Genomic DNA, 20,478 nt, shown 5'->3' with positions numbered 1-20,478 from the left:
AGCTGGATGGCAAGCTCTCAACGTGACTCGGGCTTGGAACCTGACTTGGCGCTCTGCTAAGGTGATGAACCAGCAGCGAGTAGATGAAAGCCGGAGCTTTTTTATGCTGCTGGTTTGAATGAGGATCAAGTGCCCTCATCAAGGAGCCCAGTGGAACACGGAGAAAAGGAAATTAACTGAAGTGACTAGTCAATGGGACCATGACTGGGACAGGTAGTTTTGAGAATGTAGGGAGACTACAGAAGAACAGATTGGGAAAATGGGCAAAGAAGTGGCAGATGTGTATCAGGAAGTATCAGGAAGTGTATGGTCATGCATTTTGGTAAAAGAAATGAAAGGGTTGACTATCTCTAAATGGAGAGAAAATACAGAAAAAAAGAGATTCAAAGGGAGTCCATGTGCAGGATTCCCTAATGTTTAATTTGCAGGTTGAGTCTCTGACGAGGAAGATAAATGCCATGTTGGCAATCATTTCAAGAGGACTAGAATATGAAAGCAAGAATGTAATGTTGAAACTTTATAAAGCACTAAGGAACCTTCACATGGCACATTTTGAGAAAGTTTGGGCCTCTTACCTTGGAAAGGATGTGCTGAAACCGGAGAGGTTCAAAAGAGGTTCATCAGCCAGTACTTATCGATGGATCAGTGGACATCAACAACTTTGAATTATCAAAGTATTATCATTTCACAAGATTTGTTCTGGGTCCAACACATAAATGCAATTACGAAGAAAGCTCGGCAGCACCACTACTTTATTAGAAATTTGTGAAGATTCAGCATACTATCTAACACTTTGATAATTTTTTTATAGCTGGCTGGTTGTATCACAGCATGGTATTGAAGCGCCAATGCTCTTGAATGAAAGAGCCTCCTTTTGTTCTTCATGGGTAAAACCCTCCCCACTATCTGTCGTGGGAAAACAGCATCCAACATCATTGAACACCACCATCTAGGTGATGCTCTCTTCTTGCTGCTGCCATAAAGAAGGAGTTACACACCACCGGTTCAGGAACAGTTATAACCCCTCAACCAGCAAGCACTTGAAACTCAACTTCACCCACTACAAAGCCGAGCAGTCGCACAACCTATGACCTATGGCTCTTCTTCTCATGTTCTCGATCTTTATTACTTATTTATTGGCATACCAAGCACATTTATTTCTCAATTGCTAGAAACTTTTGGACTATTCTAGTGGTGTTTAATATTGTAGCTTTCTGAATATTTACATAAACTAAGCCCAGCAATTTAAGGGAAATTGAACATTAGAATTAGTCTTCAGCCTCCCTTGGCTGTTTTCTCTCTTTGTGGGGGAGGGGGGGAATGGGTTCTTCCAGAAAGCTGATTGGATGTTTTTACTGTTTTATTTATTTGCTATCTACATGTCTGTGATTACCTTTTATACATTACTAAAGGATACTTGATGGATTCTTTTATTAATATACTCAGTTTTAATGTGAAAGGTCTAAATAAGCCTGTTGAATGAAATAAGATTTTCTCTTATATCTGGAATCTTAAAACTCATATAAGCTTTCTTCAAGAAACCTAAATTCGTAAAGATGATATTTCACGTTCTTTCAAAGGATGGAAGGGTATACATTTTCACTCACCCTCTCAATCTAGATCGAGAGCCGTCTCTATCCTGTTTGATCAGAATGTACCCTTATCAACATAATGTAATTTCTGATACAAATGGCAGCTTTGTTATTGTTTCGGGTAGTCTTGAGAATAAACTAATAGCATTTGCGAATGTATACGCTCCAAATACAGATGACTCCTTGTTCTTTGAACATCTTTTCTCTTTTCTGCCTGATTTGAATCGGTATTCCTTAGTGATGGGTGGAGATTTTAATTTTTGGCGTGACCCTATATTAGACCGCTCTTCAAGTAAAACCCCGTCACTAATAAATCAGTCCTACTTTTTAAATCTTTTCTATTTCAATGTGATGTTCTCGACGTGTGGCATTTTTTGTACCCCCAAGAAAAGGAATATTCATATTTCTCTCAGGTTCATCATATGTACTCTCGGATTGACTACTTTTTTATAGATAGAAACTTGCTTCCACTGGTACAATCCTGTGATTATCAGGAGATTGCTTTGTCTGATAATGCACCTGTGCTTCTGGCTTTAAGATTACCTGTTTATTCTGTATCAAATAGAAGTTGGCGTTATCTGTTATCTGTTATCTGATAAAAATTTTCCAAAGTTTTTTGGAAAACCATATTACTTTTTTCTTTAAAGAAAATTTTAAAGGAGATACTGCTGGTACTATAGTCTGGGATACTTTTAAAGCATATATTCGTGGAGAAATTATCTCTTACTCTACCTATATAAAGAAAAAAGCTGACAAAAAAGGTCTGACCTAGCAGCGATATTAAAAGATCTTGATCGAAGGTATGCCCTATCTCCAGATCCAAGTATATATAATAAGCAGATTGAAATCCAATCCAAGTATAATCTTCCGCTGACTTACTCAATTGAATGACAGTTGTTGAGAGATAAAACTCAATTTTACATTCACAGGGATAGAACAGGTAGTTTATTAGCCAATTGCTTAAAATCTTTTACAGTAAATCATGAAATCACAGAAATTTTTAAAGATAATGGTAATAAGATATCCAACCATTCTGAAATTAACAACATTCCTACATTGTCTGCTGATAGCCTAATACAGTTAGATCAGCCTATTTCCAATGAAGAAGTGGCTGAGGCTATACGTGCTTTACATTTTGGTAAGACCCCAGGACCTGATGGCTTTCCTGGAGAGTTTTATAAAACTTTCACCACGTTACTTACACCTTATTTATCCTCTGTTTTATCAGAGTCCTTTAAATCAGGTAAACTCCCTCAGTCTTTTTATGTAGCTTTTATTTCTCTTATTCTTAAAAAAAAAATCCAGCTGAATGTTCTCCATACAGACCGATTTCTTTATTAAATGTTGGTGCAAAAATTTTATCCAAAATCTTAGCTTGAAGACTTGAAAATATTTTACCATCTATTATATCACATGACCAGACAGGATTTATTAAAAATCATTACTCACATTTTAATATACATCGGTTTTTGAAAAATATCCAAAAAATATCAGAGTGTATATTATCCTTAGATGCAGAAAAAGCCTCCAATAGGATTTAGTGGAATTACCTTTTTAAGACCTTAGAAAAGTTTAATTTTGGGCCTAATTTTATTCGTTGGATTAAATTAATTTACTTGTCTCCTACCGCTCAGGTTATTACTAAATCTCAAATTTCTAAGCCCTTTAAATTACAGCGGGGAACTAGACAAGGTTGCCCTCTTAGTCCTTTACTTTTTGCTTTAGCTATAGAACCCTTAGCAATAGCACTTCGAGAATCTAGGGACATTTCTGGAATACTTAGGGAAGGTATGACTCATAAAATTTTGTTATACGCTTTTGACATTTTACTTTTTATCTCTAACACTGAAACTTCTTTACCTTCGGTTCTTTCTTTAATTTCCCAGTTTAGTTTTTTTTTTCAGGATATAAACTGAACTTACATAAAAATGAGCTATTTCCTTTAAATGACCTAATGTCATCAAATGCCAAATTTCCATTCCAAGTTGTTACAAGTCAATTTACATATCTAGGTGCAACAATTACTAAAAACTTCAAGAATTTATTTAAAGAAAACTTAAATCCCTTATTGAATTATGTGAAAAAGAAGCTTTCTAAATGGTCCCCTATTTCTTTATCCCTAATTGGCCAAATTAATTCAATTAAAATGAAGATTCTTCCTCAATTTTTATATCTCTTTCAGGCTTTACCTATTTTTATTCCTAAGACCTACTTTGATTCTTTAGATTCAATTTTAACAATTTATATTTGGAATAATAAACAAGCTCGTTTAAGTAAAGTTTACCTACAAAGAAATAAACAGATGGGTGGATGAGCCCTACCCAATTTTAGGTTTTACTATTGGGCTGCCAATATAAAGAATATTACTTTTTGGTCCTATCATATTTATCGTAAAGATTGCCCATCATGAGTCTCCTTAGAAGTTAATTCTGTAAAAAATTCCTCTATTGTCTCTCTTCTTGGATCATACTCTTATTTTTCAGCAAATAAAACAACAGATAACATAATTGTTAAGCAAACTTTAAGGATCTGATCTCAATTTAGAAAATCTTTTGGTTTAGCAAATTTTTCATTATCATCTCCCATTTTTCTTAATTATTTTTTATCCCTTCCATGACTGACAAAGTCTTTAAGGATTGGGATGAACTAGGTATTAGGTGTTTTTGGGACCTATTTATCTCAGGATCTCTTGTTTCATTGGACCAATTGTCAACTAAATTTGCACTGCGAAAAACACATTTTTACAGATACCTTCAAATTAGAGATTTTTTACATTTCCAATTAACTACTTTTCCTATAGGTCCTGATAAAAATTTACTGGACAATCTTTTAAATTTAAAACCTATTGTTAATGGTTCTATTACCGGTATCTATAACTTGTTGGTTGATTCTAGACAAGACTTCTTAGATAAAATAAAAAAAGCTTGGGAGGATGACCTAAATTGTCAGATTTCTGATTAAAGATGGAATAAAATTCTTAAACGGGTTAATAAATCATCTTTCTGTGCTCGCCATTCTCTTCTACAATTTAAAGTGGTTCATAGAGCTTACATTTCTAAACAGAAGATGTCCAGTTTTTATCTGAACGTTTCTTCACTTTGTAATAAATGCAACTCTGCTGATGCCTCTTTAATTCATGTGTTTTGGTTTTCCTTTAAAATTGAAAAGTTTTGGCGGGAAGTATTCCATACCTTCTCACAACTTTTTAGGGTCCAATTTGACTCAAATCCCCTTACTGCCTTGTTTGGTATTATTGCAAATGAAGATATAACTCTAAATACTCCTAACCTATAGGTTTTAGTTTTTACCTCTCTTTTAAGCAAGGAGAGCAAACTTGCTTAAATGGAAGGAGTCTATCCCTCCTACACATCTTCAATGGCTATGTGATATTATGTCTTATTTAAATTTAGAAAAGATCCACTGCTCATTCTTAAATTCGAAACAATCTTTCGCTATCCGTAACACCCCCAACCTTTGTGTCATCAACAAATTTGCTAACCCATCCCTCCACTTCCTCATCCAGGTCATTTAGTTGATGAGGGTAAAGCAGTGGATGTTGTCTATATGGACTACGCATGGAAGGTTAGTTAGGAAGGTTCAATCATTAGGTATTAATATTGAAATAGTCAAATGGATTCAACAGTGGCTGGATGGGAGATGCCAGAAAGTAGTGGTGAATAACTGTTTGTCAGGTTGGAGGCCGGTGACTAGTGGTGTGCATCAGTGATCTGTACTGGGTCCAATGTTCTTTGTCAAATACATTAATGATCTGGATGATGGGGTAGTAAATTGGATTAGTAAGTATGCAGATGATACTAAGGTAGGTGGATAATGAGGTAGGTTTTCAAAGTTTGCAGAGAGATTTAGGCCAATGAGAAGAGTGGGCTGAACGATGGCAGATGGAGTGTAATGCTGATAAGTGTGAGGTGCTACATTTTGGTAGGAATAATCCAAATAGGACATACATGGTAAATGGTAGGGCATTGAAGTATGCAGTAGAACAGAGTGATCTAGTTCTCTGAAGGTGGAATCTCATGTGGATAGGGTGGTGAAGAAAGCTTTTGGTATGTTGGCCTTTATAAATCTGAGCTTTGAGTGTAGGAGTATAGGGATGTAAAATTGTACAAGGCATTGGTAAGGCCGAATTTGGAGTATTGTGTACAGTGCTGGTCACCGAATTATAGGAAAGATGTCAACAAAATAGAGAAGATTTACTAGAATGCTACCTGGGTTTCAGCATCCAAGTTACAGAGAAAGGTTGAACAAGTTAGGTCTTTATTCTTTGGAGCGTAGAAGGTTGAGGGGGGACTTGATAGAGGTGTTTAGAATTATGAGGGGGATAGATAGAGTTGATGTGGATAGGCTTTTTCCATTGAGAGTAGGGGAGATTCAAACAAGATGACATGAGTTGAGTGTTAGGGGGCAAAAGTTTAGGGGTAACACGAGGGGGATTTCTTTACTCAGAGAGTGGTAGCTGTGTAGGACGAGCTTCAAGTAGAAGTGGTAGAAGCAGGTTTGGTATTGTCATTTAAAGTAAAATTGGATTGGTACATGGACATGAAAGGAATGGAGGATTATGGGCTGAGTGCAGGTCGGTGGGACTAGGTTAGAGTAAGCGTTCGATACGGACTGTAAGGGCCAAGATGGCCTGTTTCTGTGCTGTAATTGTTATATGGTTATATTTATAAAAATCACAAAGATTAGGGGTCCCAGAACAAATCCCTGAGGCACACCACTGGTAGAATATGTAGACCTCCATGCAGAATATGACTCAGTCACAGTCACTCTTTGTCTTCTGTGGGCAAGCCAGTTCCACAAAGCATTGTCCCCTTGGATCCCGTTCTTCCTTACTTTCTTAATAAGCCTTGCATGGGGTACCTTGTCAAATGCCTTGCTGAAATCCATATACACCACATCTACTACTCTACCTTCATCAACGTGTTTATTCATATCCTCAAAAAATTCGATCAGGCTTTTAAGGCATGATCTGCCTTTCAGAAAGCCATGCTGACTATTCCTAATCATATTATGCCTCTCCAAATGTTCATAAATCCTGTCTCTCAGGATCTTCTCCTATATAGCTGCAACGTTACATCTCGTCTGGTCTATAATTTCCTGGGCTATCTCTACTCCCTTACTTGAATAATGGAAAAACATCTGCAACCCTCTAATACACCGGAACCTCTCCCGTCCCCATTGATGATGGAAAGATCATCACCAGAGGCTCAGCAATCTCCACTCTCACCTCCCACAGTATCCTGAGGTATATCTTGTTTGGTCTCGGTGACGTATCCAACGTGATACTTTCCAAAAGCTCCAGCACATCCTGTTTCTTCATATCTACATGCTCAAGCTTGTCAGTCCACTGTATGTCATCCCTACTATCACCAAGATCCTTTTCTGTAGGGTATACTGAAGCAAAGTGCTCATTAAGTACCTCTGCTATCTTCTCTGGTTCCATACACACTTTTCCACTGTCACACTTGATTGGTCCTATTCTCTCACGTCTTATCCTCTTGCTCTTCACATACTTGTGGCCTTGGGATTTTCCTTAATCCTGTCCACCAAGGCCTTCTCATGGCCCCTTCTGGCTCTCCTAATTTCTTTCTTGAGCTCCTTCCTGCTAGCCTTATAATCTTCTAGCTCTCTTATCATTACCTAGCTTTTTTGAACCTTTCGTAGGCTCTTCTTCCTGACTAGATTTACAACAGCCTTTGTACACGACGGTGCCTGTACCCTACCATCCTCTCCCCGTCTCATTGGAATGTACCTGTAAAGAATACCACGAAAATATCCCCTAAACATTTGCCATATTTCTTCCGTACATTTCCCTGAGAACATTTGTTCCCAATTTATGCTTCCAAGTTAGAAACATAGAAAACTTATAGCACAATACAGGCCCTTCGACCCACAGACTGTGCTGAAAACTTCCTTACCTTAGAACTACCTAGGTACTTAGAACTACCCTCAATTTTTCTAAGCTCAGTGTATCCATCCAGGAGTCTCTTAAAAGTCCCTGTCGTTTCCCCCTCCACCACCGCTGCCAGCAGCCCATTCCACGCACCCACGACTCGCTGCGTAAAAAACTTTCGCCTGACATCTCTATACCTACTTCCAAGCACCTTAAAACTGTGCCCTCTCATGCTAGCATTTCAGCTCTGGAAAAAGCCTCTGACTATCCACACAATCAATGCCTCTCATTATCTCCATCAGGTCACCTCTCATCCTCGTCTTGTATACCTCTATCAGTCACCTCTTATCCTCTGTTCTTGCCTGATAGCCTCATATCTCCCCTTAATTTAAACACTCTCCCCTCCAATGAAACACTTCCCTAACTTGTCTGTTCCTATCCTTCTCCAATGCTATGAAGGAGATAGAATTGTGATCACTATCTCCAAAATGCTCTCCCACTGAGAGATCTGACACCTGACCAGGTTCATTTTGCAATACCAGATCAAGTACAGCTTCTCCTCTTGTAGGCTTATCTCCATGTTGTGGCAAGAAACCTTCTTGAACACACCTAACAAACTCCACCCCATCTAAACTCCTCGCTCTAGGGACATGCCAATCGGTATTTGGGAAATTAAAATCTCCCACACCAATCTGTCTCCCTACCTGCTGTTGGATGTAATATATTGAAATGTTTCATATTCATCCATTGTTTGCATTGTATCCTACTGCTTCTATCAGCTATACTGCACCTTTCTTGATATTTAACGTCTGCACTTAGCGAGTTCAAAGTTAATGTTTATATCTTTGGAAAATAATTCTATTATTTGCATTAATTGTTTTAGCTTTTCTGAAGAAGAGGTGCATAATTTCAAATCGTCGATGTGTCTGTTTCTGGTTAACACTCAATTTTCATATAAGTCAGTTAATTAGAGTGGGTTTAAAGCTGGACAAAACCATAAGACAATTGCCTTGGAAAATACCTCAGTTTACCTTGATTTTTTACCTAGTGTTTTTTTGGTTATTGATAAGGTGGTTAGAGTGTGCCAAATATTCATCAACTGTTGTCAGAATTTCACAAATATTGGGTGTAGTTTGTATACTGTATATTAAAATTTTCTATTACCCATGAATGTGGGACAGAGTCAAATGCTTTTCGACAATCAATATAACAATATGAAAGAGTTCTGCTTTTAAGCCGCACTTGATTTAGAATTGCAGAAAACCCTTTCATACCCTAACCCAAGTGTAGCTACTTCCCTTTGGCTACTCGGTTCTTAAACTAAACGTAACGACCCTAACTCGTACAGCTAAGCAGCACTCTGATCTCTAAAATGGACTTTGTGGGCTTCTTTAATTTTTGGTGTAATCATGTTCTTGTTATTGTGCTCCCTCTTGTAAAATAGTGTATAATTTATTTCTTTGTGGACAATGCGCCATCCATTGTGTGCCTGTTAACACTGCCACATTATTCTAATTAATTCATTTGTGCATACAGAGAAATTGATATTTAAGAAACTAGTATAGTTGTTGGGAAATTCGCTGTCTGGCGTCTTTCAATCTTGTGGTACACGTAAGCAACAGGAGAGATCTAAGACTCAAGACAACAGATGCTAACAATCTGCAGCAAATCGTATGGTTACCAGAGGAACTCAGTGGGTCAGGTAGCATCTGTGGAGGGAAATTGGCAGTTGACAGTTCGGGTCAAAATCCTACTGCAGGTGAGATCCCACTGTTTCCGCAGCCGCTGGCAGGAGGCATGTGCACGGGGGGGGGGGGGGGGGGTGCTGTGCCCTCCTTTGGCGGATTAGGGAAACTGCCACACTGTGATGATACAGCGATGCCAGCACGAACCAACTCTTATCCCTGCACAACTCCTTCAAAACACTCCAAGAGACCAAAACAGACCTGCCAGGCAGGATTTGTCTGATCAGGCGCAGAAGAGACGATGCAGGAGGTCCCACACCGCCACATTCTGGAATATAATTTCCCATCAACCATTCGGCTATTGGACCAACCGGTGTGTCCCTAATCATAACCTCGGTATGGCAACACTGTTACCATTTTGAACTCTAAAAAATACTTTGGCTTCTTTTTCAATCTATTTGTTTTATTTTGATAATATCTTCGATAAACTGAACACCTGTTCAGGTGCCGTTAAAATATTGTTAATGTACCTGCGGGGTGTAGATACATCTCTACAAAAGGTGTAAGACGATTGTTCCCTCCACTAGCTTGTTGGGCAAGGTGTAACACCTGCTTAGCCTCCGGATCAGGGTCACGAGAAGCCATGGGAGCAGGTGGTGGACGGTCATACAAGCAGATGGTGAATGTCACTCAACCACTGACGCCAGGCAATCTCTAACGGGTTCATGACTGGGGCACCCATATTATAAAGACACTGTCCAGAAGAAGGCAATGGCAAAATTTAAAACAGGGCTATGTGGTAAGAAAGAGAAAGGTGAGGGAGAAGAAAGTGAGATCATGGGGGTAGAGAGGGAACAAGGTGGGGAAAGGGGTGCAGGGAGAGGAAGAGAGAGGGTGGAGATGGGTATTGAGGGGGAGGCAGAGGATGGGAAAAGGGTTAGAACAGGGGTGGAGCGGGGAGAGAAGTGTTGGCTGGAGGAGTAAAGGGATGCAGGGACATGATGAGTGTGAAGGGGAGGGAAGAGAGGGGGGATAGAAGGGGAGGTGGTATGGGAGAGTGGGGAAAAGATGTAGAGGCAAGGGAATAAAAATTGAGGAAGAAAGTGGGGTAGGTTTAGAGAGAAGTTATGGGGTTGAGGAGGAGAATGGAGGGGAACTGAGTAGAGAAATTGGGGAGGGGGGTGCAGCTTCACTTTATTCCTGAATTTATAATTAAGGTAACAATGAAGGTAAGCATGTTGTATGCACTCTTTAGCACCCTATTTACAGTGTAGCCACTTTACGGGAACAGTGGACTTGGACCCCAAGGTCCTGTGCCTTTACATTTGACCTCCCAAAGGGCAACACTTGGCCAGACTAAATTTTGTTTGCCATTTCTCCACCCACCTTTCCAACTGATATACCATAAGAAAAACTTAAAATCTGTTGACATCTAAACAAGATCCCAGGTCCCCCACCATCTAGGCTACGCTCTCTTATTTCTACCACCAGGAAGACCCACACTACCAGGTTCAGGAACAGTTATTACCACTCAGCCATCAGGTTCTTGAACCACAGGGATGGCCTCACTCAACCCAACTCAACCTATTGACTCACTTTCAATGCCTCAGCTTCCAGATATGTATTGTTTTTTCCATTTAAGTTTGTCTTCTGTTTTGCCTTCTTGTGTGCAGTCTTTCATTGATTCTGCTGTGTTTCTTCATATTTACTGTGAATGTCCACAAAAAAACAGGAACCTCAGGATTGCATATAATGACATATATGTACTTTGAGAATAAATTTACTTTGAATCTTGAAATTTCCAGTGTTTTAGGTCACCATCCAAGTTTTAGGTCACGAAAGAGTTAATGCCACGATATTTGATAATATCCTGTCAGCAGTTAATGACCAAAGTACAAAGTAATCACATGCAGAATATTTATTAACACCAGTTCAAGGAATCATTTTGCGTACCTAGTGTTAAACTTAGTATATTTTTACAGATATTAAATTATGAGACATGAGGAAGGGCCCAGTGTGCACAAGGGCGCTTGCTTTATCGCCACAGGAGCTATAGGAAGATGAGGCCAGATCTCCCGTCACAGCCTGGTGCTTTCCTCCCGCATTCCCTCCAAGTGAACCACCCCATGCCAATTCTGGGACCCACACGGTTGTGTCGTTAATTTGCTGTTTCTTTTTACACACATATACAGGATCAAATTAGTAAATTTACACACTCATATTATATATACATATATACACAGTAATATATACACACACAGAGAGCACATCCACTGTCCGGAGCACATTCCTTAAATTTTGCACCCAGCATGCCTCCTTCCCACCCCCACCACAATGACTCCTGGTGGGGAAAACGGTGCGCTGTCGCCCAGCAAACAGCTCCCCCTGCCAGGGTTACTGCAGCAGTCCACCACTTTGCCCCACACTGCTACCCTGGCAGTAAAAGGCTGGTCAATGCATCAAGACAAACTCCACAGCTCCATCCTGCCAGCACAAATGGGTCACATCCTGGCAACAGGGGCCAGAAGAAAAACTTCACCCTCCTCCCTCGCCAGCAATGCAAACCTGGGTCTCTGCAAAGGATGGCATGGCTCTGCACTGCCTCGCTGGGCAGTGTGTGCAAACAGCGCTCCACCCCCCACCCCCCAAAGAGTCCACTGAACCCCCAATGCTGGAAACAGATCACTGCAACGTCAAAAGTTGTCCCTTAGCATCCCCGCCAGCTCCTGGTAATAAAGTTCAGCAATGCAACACCCAAGTGCCTCCATTCCTTCCTGCAACTGTGAATTCAAGTCAGTACAATGCCAAGAAGACTCCAAAGAATGGTTGAAGGGGAAACCCTGAAGAGCCCTCTGGTGGTGGAAACAGGACTCTCAACACCCAGATGGCTCCAAAGTGCCCCCTGGTGCCAGATGCTAGGCAGTGCAGCATTGAATCATCTCTGCCATACCCTCTCACTGGGGAAAGTCACTGCAATGTCAAGACAGCTCCAAAGGCCCTTCTGGAGGTGGAAATCCATGAATACAATCCACAGATGACTCCAGTGGTGACTTCCAGTGTTTCAAAAAGGCCATTGCAACCATACGTCTCCAAAATGCTTCTAGATGGTGGAAGCCAAGCAACATAAACCAAAGCTGACTGCATTGAAGCCCACTGGGGATGGAATGCATCTCCTGTTGGTGAATGCAACAATGAAGCACTGTCACAGTGCTCCTAGTGGTAGAGACAAGTCACTACAATATCCAGATAGCTCCAAAGCTCTTCTCGGTGGTAGAAACCCACCAATTCCAAGATGAATCTTTTGGTTTGAACAACCTGCACATCTCCAAAGCATTTCCTGGTAACAGACGCCAGGCAATACAACATCTCTCGACAGATCTGAAGCAGAGCACTGGCAAAGGGATGATTCCTGAGGGTAGGGGGGTGAGCCCACTTCTCAGAATGTCTGCACTAGCTGGATGGTGGGGAGGGCCTGTACGGTGTGGATGATCTGCACAGCTGGCACCCCCTGCAGCGTCTGGATTGTCTGCAGGGTCTGGATGTTAGGCAGGGCCTGTGCGGCTGGTTCGACAGATGCGGCAGCAGCAGAACCACTGGCCACTGCCGGCGGTCCAGGGGCATGGGTGCGGAGATGGCGCTGAAGATAGGAAGCCATGACAAAGGACTTGCCGCAGGCACCGCAGACGTAAGGACGCTCGGCGGAGTGAGTGCGACGGTGGAGCAGGAGGTTGGAGGAGTGAGTGAAGGCTCGACCGCAGTCAGGGCAGCGGTACGGCCGCTCGCCGGTATGAGTGCGCTGATGTTGACGAAGGTTAGAGGACTGGGCGAAGGCCTTGCCGCAGAGCCGGCAGGGGTAAGGCCTTTCACCGGTGTGGACATGCCGGTGCCGGGAGAGGCTGGACGAGTTCTTGAAGGCCTTGCCGCATTCGCCGCAGGCATAGGGCCGCTCCCCAGAGTGCTGGCGGAGGTGGTACTGGTAGTGAGAGGACCACTTGAAAGCCAGCGGGCACAGGGTGCACTGGAATGCCCGCAGCCCCGTGTGTACCCGTTGGTGGACTGCCAGCAGCGAGGACCGCTTGAAGGCCTTGCCACACTCCTGACACTCATAGGGACGCTCGCCAGTGTGGCCCCTTAGGTGATAACGCAGGCCCGAAGAACCCCGGAACGCCTTGCCGCACTCGGGGCACTTATAGGGCCGCTCACCAGAGGAAGGGGGCTGTGGCTGTGGGGGAGCTGAGGTGGTGGTCTCATCGGCGGCGGAGGAGGAGGAGGAGGAAGGGAGGTAGGCAGTGCAGGTCACCTCAGCCTCAGCTCCAGCCAAAGGGGGCTCACCGGTGTGCACCCGCTGGTGGGCCAGGAGGGCAGGAAGCCGGGAGAACGCCCGTTCGCAAAGCCCACACTGATAGGGGGCCGACGCTCCCCCCTCCTCTCCCTCATCCCCCTCTTCTGCCCCAACATCTTCCTCCTCGAGGGTCCGGCCCCCTTCCGGAGAACACGTCGGGACAAGAGAGAGCTGGTCCTCTCCTGCAGCAGAAGGTGGAGGATGGGGAGGTGAAATGGGGGTGGACGGGTCAGCTGGAGTGGGGTGAGCAGGAGGGGGAGGTGCAGGGAAGATGCGGGGTTGGGTCCGCCGGGGAGGTGATTGAGCCCGCTGAGACGAGTGAGTGCGACGGTGGAGCAGGAGGTTGGAGGAGTGAGTGAAGGCTCGACCGCAGTCAGGGCAGCGGTACGGCCGCTCGCCGGTATGAGTGCGCTGATGCTGACGAAGGTTGGCAGACTGGGCGAAGGCCTTGCCGCAGAGCGGGCAGGGGTAAGGCCTTTCACCGGTGTGGACATGCCGGTGCCGGGAGAGGCTGGACGAGTTCTTGAAGGCCTTGCCGCATTCGCCGCAGGCATAGGGCCGCTCCCCAGAGTGCTGGCGGAGGTGGTACTGGTAGTGAGAGGACCACTTGAAAGCCAGCGGGCACAGGGTGCACTGGAATGCCCGCAGCCCCGTGTGCACACTTTGATGGACTGCCAGCAGCGAGGACCGCTTGAAGGCCTTGCCACACTCCTGGCACTTGTAGGGGCGCTCGCCAGTGTGGCCTCGCTGGTGGTAGAGCAGAGCCGATGAGCCCTTGAAGGCCTTGCCGCACTCAGAGCACTTGTAAGGCCGCTCGCCAGTGTGACTGCGCTGGTGGTGGGCCAATCTCGACGACCACTTGAAGGCCTTGCCGCACTCCAGGCACTGGTAGGGCTGCTCGGGCCGGGGGATCGGGTCCTGCCGCACCCCCTCCTCACTGTCCGCCATCAAGGAGACCTTTCCAACTCCGGTCTCCAGGCTTCCTTCCTTCCCCTGCTGAGGAAACAGAAGTGAGCCAGTCAGGTGGGAATAGGACACTGTGAGGGACACAACTTGCTGCCATCTTTCATGATGTTAGATCATGATGAAACTTAAACTTAGAACTTTGGAACACTAAAGCTTTGTAACCTGGGAACTCTTGACCTCGTCGTGACCCTTGCACCTTATTGTCTGCCTGCACGGCACTTTTTCTGCAACTGCAACCCTCTGTTCTGCATTCCATTATTGTTTTTCATTGTCCGACCTCAGTGCACTGTGTAATGATCTGATCTGTATGAACAGTAGGCAAGACAAGATTTAAACTGTACCTCAATACATGTGACAATAATAATCAAATACCCAGATGACACAGAACTAATAACAAGGAGGCAACATTCATAGTGAAGCTGGTTATCAAGGATGATTAAGAGGGAAACTGGTTAGGAAAACTGGCCAAGATTCAAAAAGATTTCAATATAAAAAACGGTGAGGTGCTGCATTTTGGAAAGTCTAACCAGCGTAAGACTTGTATTATGAATAGGGCACTACATTGTGTAATGGGCAGAAGGATCAAAGGTAGACAAGCTGACCTTCCTCAGTCAGAGCGCTAATTACAGGAGCTGAGACATTATGTTGCAGTTGTACAAGATGTTTGTAAGGACGCAAGTTGGGAGTATTGTGTACAGTTCTGGAGGCCCTGCTGTAGGAAAGATGCCATTAAGCTGGAAAAAGTACAATGGAGATTTATGAGGAGGTTGCTGGGTCTCAAGGGACTGAGTTATAGAGAGAGATTGGTTATTTTATTCCCAACTGAGGGGTAGGCGTTCAAAGACTCCTGATCACAGGTAGACAAGGCAGTGAAGATTCTATGTGGCACACTGACCTTCAGTCAGAGTACAGGAGTTGAGATATTATGTTAGTTATACAAGATGTTGGTGAAGCTGTATTTGGTGCAGTGTGTAGTCAGTACAGTCGAGGAGGAAGCACAGGAAGACCCACAAAATATTTTTGCTGCTTCCCCCTACCATCAGATTTCTGAACACTACCTCAATATTTGTCTTTACATTGCACTATATTGTCTACACTGAGGACCACGCCATTTGGAACATGGCCTCTTCTAATTATTGCCATAAAGGAGGAGCCTGAAGACCTACACTCAACATATTAGGAACAACTTCTTCCCCTTCACCATCAGATTCCTGAATGGTCCATGAACAAGAGCATCTCACTATTTTTGCTCTTTTGTGCACGACTAAAATATTATAATATTTGTAATATTATTGAAATTTATAGTCAATTGCACCGTACAGCTGTCACAAAACAACAAATTACAAAACATACTGAGGTGAAAGTCCAAAGCAACACACATTTGCAGAGAGTGCAAGAGATTCACCAGGATGCCGCCTGGAGTAGAAGGCATGAGCTACAATGAGAGGTTGGATAAACTTGAGTTGATTTCTCTGGAGCAGCAGAGGCTGAAGGGAAACCTGACAGAGGTTTATAAAGAACTGGAGGGCACAGGTTTATGGAGAGAGGGGAAGAGAGATTTAATAGGGTCCCAAGGGATGACTCTTGGTCTGTCTATGGTATGAGTGGCCAGAGGAAATACAGTAACATTTAAAAAGCACTTGGACAGCTATGTGGATTGGAAAGGGTTAGAAGCAGATAGGAATCCCCGTTGTCATAGACAAGATGGGCCAAGTGGCTTGTTTCCATACAATAGGACTTCATGGGATTTCTGGAGGGAGCTTCCAGACAAAGTGGTAAAAGGAGATACCACCCTGTTTAACAGGCACGTGAACAGAGACTTGAACAGGCACAGGAGGGAATTGGCCACTGATTGTCCACCCCTCCACACGTAATTTGCCATTACCTCACTCACTCGTTCTCAATTGGCTGTGGCTTAGCCTCGCAAGCATGGCGATTGGACAGTGGGTTGGCCAAGGTCCAACCACAATGACCAGTTCCTCAAAAGACAATGATTGGGACTAAGTGCGTGGTTGGATAAGGAGCGAGCGAAGGGTCAGTTTGAAGGGGTGGGGAGATGAGCAGGGACCTAGGGTTGAAGGCAGAAGACTAACCTAGGGTTTAGGGGAAGAGAGGAGTAGATGGAAGGGGGAGGTGTAGGTTAGAGGGGTGAAAAAGGGTTTGAGAGGTAGGAGGGGAGAATGGGCAGACAAGGTGAAGGGTAGGTTGGAGAAGGGAGAGGAGCAGAGAAGTGTAGACACTTTTTGAGGGAGTGGAGAGGGGGAAGAACAGGTACAGAGGGAGGGTGAAGGGTTTCAGGGGAAGGAGAGAGAATAAGAGCAGTAATTGAGGGGAAGGGAGAGAGGGGGAGGACAAGGGTGAATGGAGGATTTGAGAGGGAGAAAGAGAGATGAGGTGAAGAATTGGATTGAGAAGAAGAGGGTTTGAGAGAATGGGAGGAGGGATGGTTAACAATGGAGGGAGCAGTGAAGAAAAGTCTAATGGGGCAGGCTAGGGGAGGAGGAAGTATCGGTTTGAGGAGGGGGAGGAGAGGTAGTGAAGAGTTGGTCTGAGATGGAGAAGAGGGCACAGGAGGAGAGGTTGATGAGGAGGGACAGAAGTGACAAGAAAAGTTTAGGGGAGAGGGGTAGTGAGGAGGAGGAATAGTTTGAAGGGTGCAGTTTCCTTGAGAAGGAGAGGTTTAAAGGGAGGAGATGGTTTAGGGGTAGAGGGATGATTGGGTGAAGGGGAGGAGTGACTGGAGGGTGGGTCTAATGGAAGGAGGGAGGGTTTGAGGAGGAGGAGGGTGGGGTTTGAGAGACACTGGGAGCAAGGATGTTTTAAGGGAAGGAGAGATTGAAGGTCCGGTTTAAAGGAAGGAGGAAGAGAGATGGCTTGGGGGGAGGAGGGAGTTTTGAAAGGGAGGGACATAGGGGTACTGAGAGGTGGAGGTGACAGTTTGAGGAATTGATTTACATGAGGAGTAAGAATCTTTACATTACATCTCCATCTAAATGCGTAGTAATAGTAGTTTATAATAAATATTATGTACAACAGGACAGCCAATTTAACATAGGAATACAGCTGTGTCACTCTGTCCCGGAGCCTGTCGCTTCGCAGATGGTAGCGGCTGGAACAGTTGGATTGGTTTGAAGAGGCTTAGTGGAAAGAGTGAGGGTTTGAAGGGGAGTGTGGAAAGAGTGAGGGTTTGAAGGGGAGTGTGGAAAGAGTGAGGGTTTGAAGGGGAGTGTGGAAAGAGTGAGGGTTTGAAGGGGAGTGTGGAAAGAGTGAGGGTTTGAAGGGGAGTGTGGAAAGAGTGAGGGTTTGAAGGGGAGTGTGGAAAGAGTGAGGGTTTGAAGAGGCTTAGTGGAAAGAGTGAGGGTTTGAAGGGGAGTGTGGAAAGAGTGAGGGTTTGAAGGGGAGTGTGGAAAGAGTGAGGGTTTGAAGGGGAGTGTGGAAAGAGTGAGGGTTTGAAGGGGAGTGTGGAAAGAGTGAGGGTTTGAAGGGGAGTGTGGAAAGAGTGAGGGTTTGAAGGGGAGTGTGGAAAGAGTGAGGGTTTGAAGGGGAGTGTGGAAAGAGTGAGGGTTTGAAGGGGAGTGTGGAAAGAGTGAGGGTTTGAAGGGGAGTGTGGAAAGAGTGAGGGTTTGAAGGGGAGTGTGGAAAGAGTGAGGGTTTGAAGAGGCTTAGTGGAAAGAGTGAGGGTTTGAAGGGGAGTGTGGAAAGAGTGAGGGTTTGAAGGGGAGTGTGGAAAGAGTGAGGGTTTGAAGGGGAGTGTGGAAAGAGTGAGGGTTTGAAGGGGAGTGTGGAAAGAGTGAGGGTTTGAAGGGGAGTGTGGAAAGAGTGAGGGTTTGAAGGGGAGTGTGGAAAGAGTGAGGGTTTGAAGGGGAGTGTGGAAAGAGTGAGGGTTTGAAGGGGAGTGTGGAAAGAGTGAGGGTTTGAAGGGGAGTGTGGAAAGAGTGAGGGTTTGAAGGGGAGTATGGAAAGTTTGAGGGAGGAGGCACCGCCCCTTTCAGAGAGTGACCGTCACCCGCTCGCTCTCCCCAACCCCCTCCCGCTCTCCAGGCCGACCGTTGCCCATCGCGGAATCTGGCTGCCGCGGCTGCGCAGACCTCCCCCCCGGTAACTACGGTTACTCCCCCCCCCCCCCCCCCCCCAGCCGCCGCCGCCGCCGCCGCCGCCCCCGCCCCCGGTTTCCTCACCCACCGAAACGCGAGGCCAAACGCCAGCCGGAGCTCTTGCTGCGTCACCGTTCTGCCGCGGGCGCTCGGGACGGTGACGTTATATCGACCCACCTCCTCCCCCTCCCGCTATTGGTCGGCGTGCCAAAGTCTCACTCTTTATTGGTCGGTACATTTTAACCTCCAACCGTGCTCTCCTCCTCTCGCTGCTCGCCCGACATTCCGCAATCCAATTCGCGCAGAGGCGCAAACCATATCCAATCGGATTCGCGCAGTTTTACCCTCGTCCAATCAGGTTTGCCCCTCTGCCCGAACCGATACGGTGAAAAAATTACAGCTCTTATCCAATCAGTATCTAGACAGACCTCCTCATTTTCGTCCAATGGATATTCGCATAGGTCAGCCTTTGTCCAATCGGGTCCACCCTCGGAGCAAGGCGGGGCCGATCAGCAGCTTGCGTGTGTTGGCGGTCTTCAGGCTCCTCTGTCTCCTCCCTGATGGTAGTAATGAGAAGAATGTGGTGAAGCTTCGCACTAATTCCTCTCACCTTCTTGTGGCACCAGACCTGGATGCGACACAAAGTAAAGTTTATTATCAAAGTATATGTACTTCAGCCCTGAGATTCATTTTCCTGTGAGTACACTCAGCAAATCTATAGAATAGTAACAGGATCAATGAAAGATCAACCAGAGTGCAGAAGGCAACAAACAGTATAAATGCAAATATAAAGAAATAGCAATAAGCAACGAGAACATGAGATAATGAGCTAAAGAGTCCTTAAAGAGCATAACATAGAGCAGCAGAATTAGGCCATCATGCAGACATCCCACTCTGCAAAAACCCATTTCAGGGAGGTAGCAACCCCATATCCCTCCCCCCCCCCCCCCACCCCCCGGTCGACCTCCAAGGGTTTGTGTAATACTTTGTTTAGTGATTTCGTCTAATCTGTAAACTAAGCTGGGTATTTGCGGAAAAGATATGTACTTATATTATGATATGTTTATTCTACTACAACTTTAAGCAAGTGTACAGGGAGATTGGCCTCATCATGTAGGACATCAGTAGAGTATCTCCTTAGCAGCTAGCCAGCTCGTTTAAATGTTAGCTATGCCAATGTACGAATGACACCTGTTAAATTCACCTCAACATGTCGTTTACATTTTAATCCACCATGGGCAATGTTGTAAACAGTCGCTGTTGCAAACAGTGCAGTGAGCAACACTGTCATTATTTTTGAGGTCGACTGTCAAGCCCGCCCGCAGAGAAAACTGACAGGTCTACTTAGCACGAAGAGAGACCAATCAGGATGCTCGCTCTCAAAACAAATCTATTTCCAGGATCTATCATTTCCGGGTGTCAGGAAGCCGCTATGCGGGAGACTCCCGGAACTTCCGGGAGAGGTGGGATGTCTGCTCCGGCGTTTTATCCATTTCTCTCAGCCCGTTTCCTGCCTTCTCTCTGTAACCCCTCATGGTCCGACTAATCGACTTCCGCCTTAAACATACGCAATGTTGCACAGTTGCCTATAAGATATAGGAGCAGAAGTAGGCCATTCAGCCGATCGAGCCTGCTCCACCATTCAATCATGGGCTGATCCAATTCTTACAGTCATCCCCACTCCCCTCCCTTCTCCCCAATACATATACCTGTCTGGACACACCCCCCGCTGACTGCTCTTGTGGCTGAGCCCTGCCCTCAGTCTCCAGGATGTAGTATGGTGGTCAACTACTGCTTGTTCCTTCTTCCAGTCAATAAAAGCCGCTATCTCGCCTCATGTCTCAGTGATGGTGCATCACCCATACCCTTTGATGCCCTGGCTAATCAA

At 44.9% G+C, this 20,478-nt stretch overlaps 1 protein-coding gene across 3 annotated transcripts; it reads right to left on the bottom strand.

Moving 5' to 3' along the window:
* Positions 1 to 11,091: 11,091 nt before the first annotated feature.
* Positions 11,092 to 19,147, bottom strand: LOC132385472 (zinc finger protein 628-like). Of its 3 annotated transcripts, none has more exons than XM_059957561.1 (2): positions 19,019 to 19,147; positions 11,092 to 14,526 (listed from the first exon to the last, which is right to left on the bottom strand). In XM_059957561.1, the coding sequence occupies exon 2, from the start codon at positions 14,476 to 14,478 to the stop codon at positions 12,625 to 12,627; it is 1,854 nt and encodes a 617-aa protein (XP_059813544.1). In that variant the 5' UTR covers positions 14,479 to 14,526; positions 19,019 to 19,147; the 3' UTR covers positions 11,092 to 12,624. The 3 variants fall into 3 exon arrangements, with proteins under 3 accessions (XP_059813544.1, XP_059813541.1, XP_059813543.1); XM_059957558.1 differs by lacking the exon at positions 19,019 to 19,147 and adding an exon at positions 18,679 to 18,793 and having other exon boundaries at positions 11,092 to 14,523; XM_059957560.1 differs by lacking the exon at positions 19,019 to 19,147 and adding an exon at positions 18,679 to 18,774.
* Positions 19,148 to 20,478: the final 1,331 nt, after the last annotated feature.

The sequence above is a fragment of the Hypanus sabinus genome (assembly GCF_030144855.1).
Source record: "Hypanus sabinus isolate sHypSab1 chromosome 24 unlocalized genomic scaffold, sHypSab1.hap1 SUPER_24_unloc_2, whole genome shotgun sequence".
NCBI classification, from domain to species: Eukaryota; Metazoa; Chordata; class Chondrichthyes; order Myliobatiformes; family Dasyatidae; genus Hypanus; species Hypanus sabinus.
This window is presented reverse-complemented; position numbering and strand designations above follow the sequence as displayed.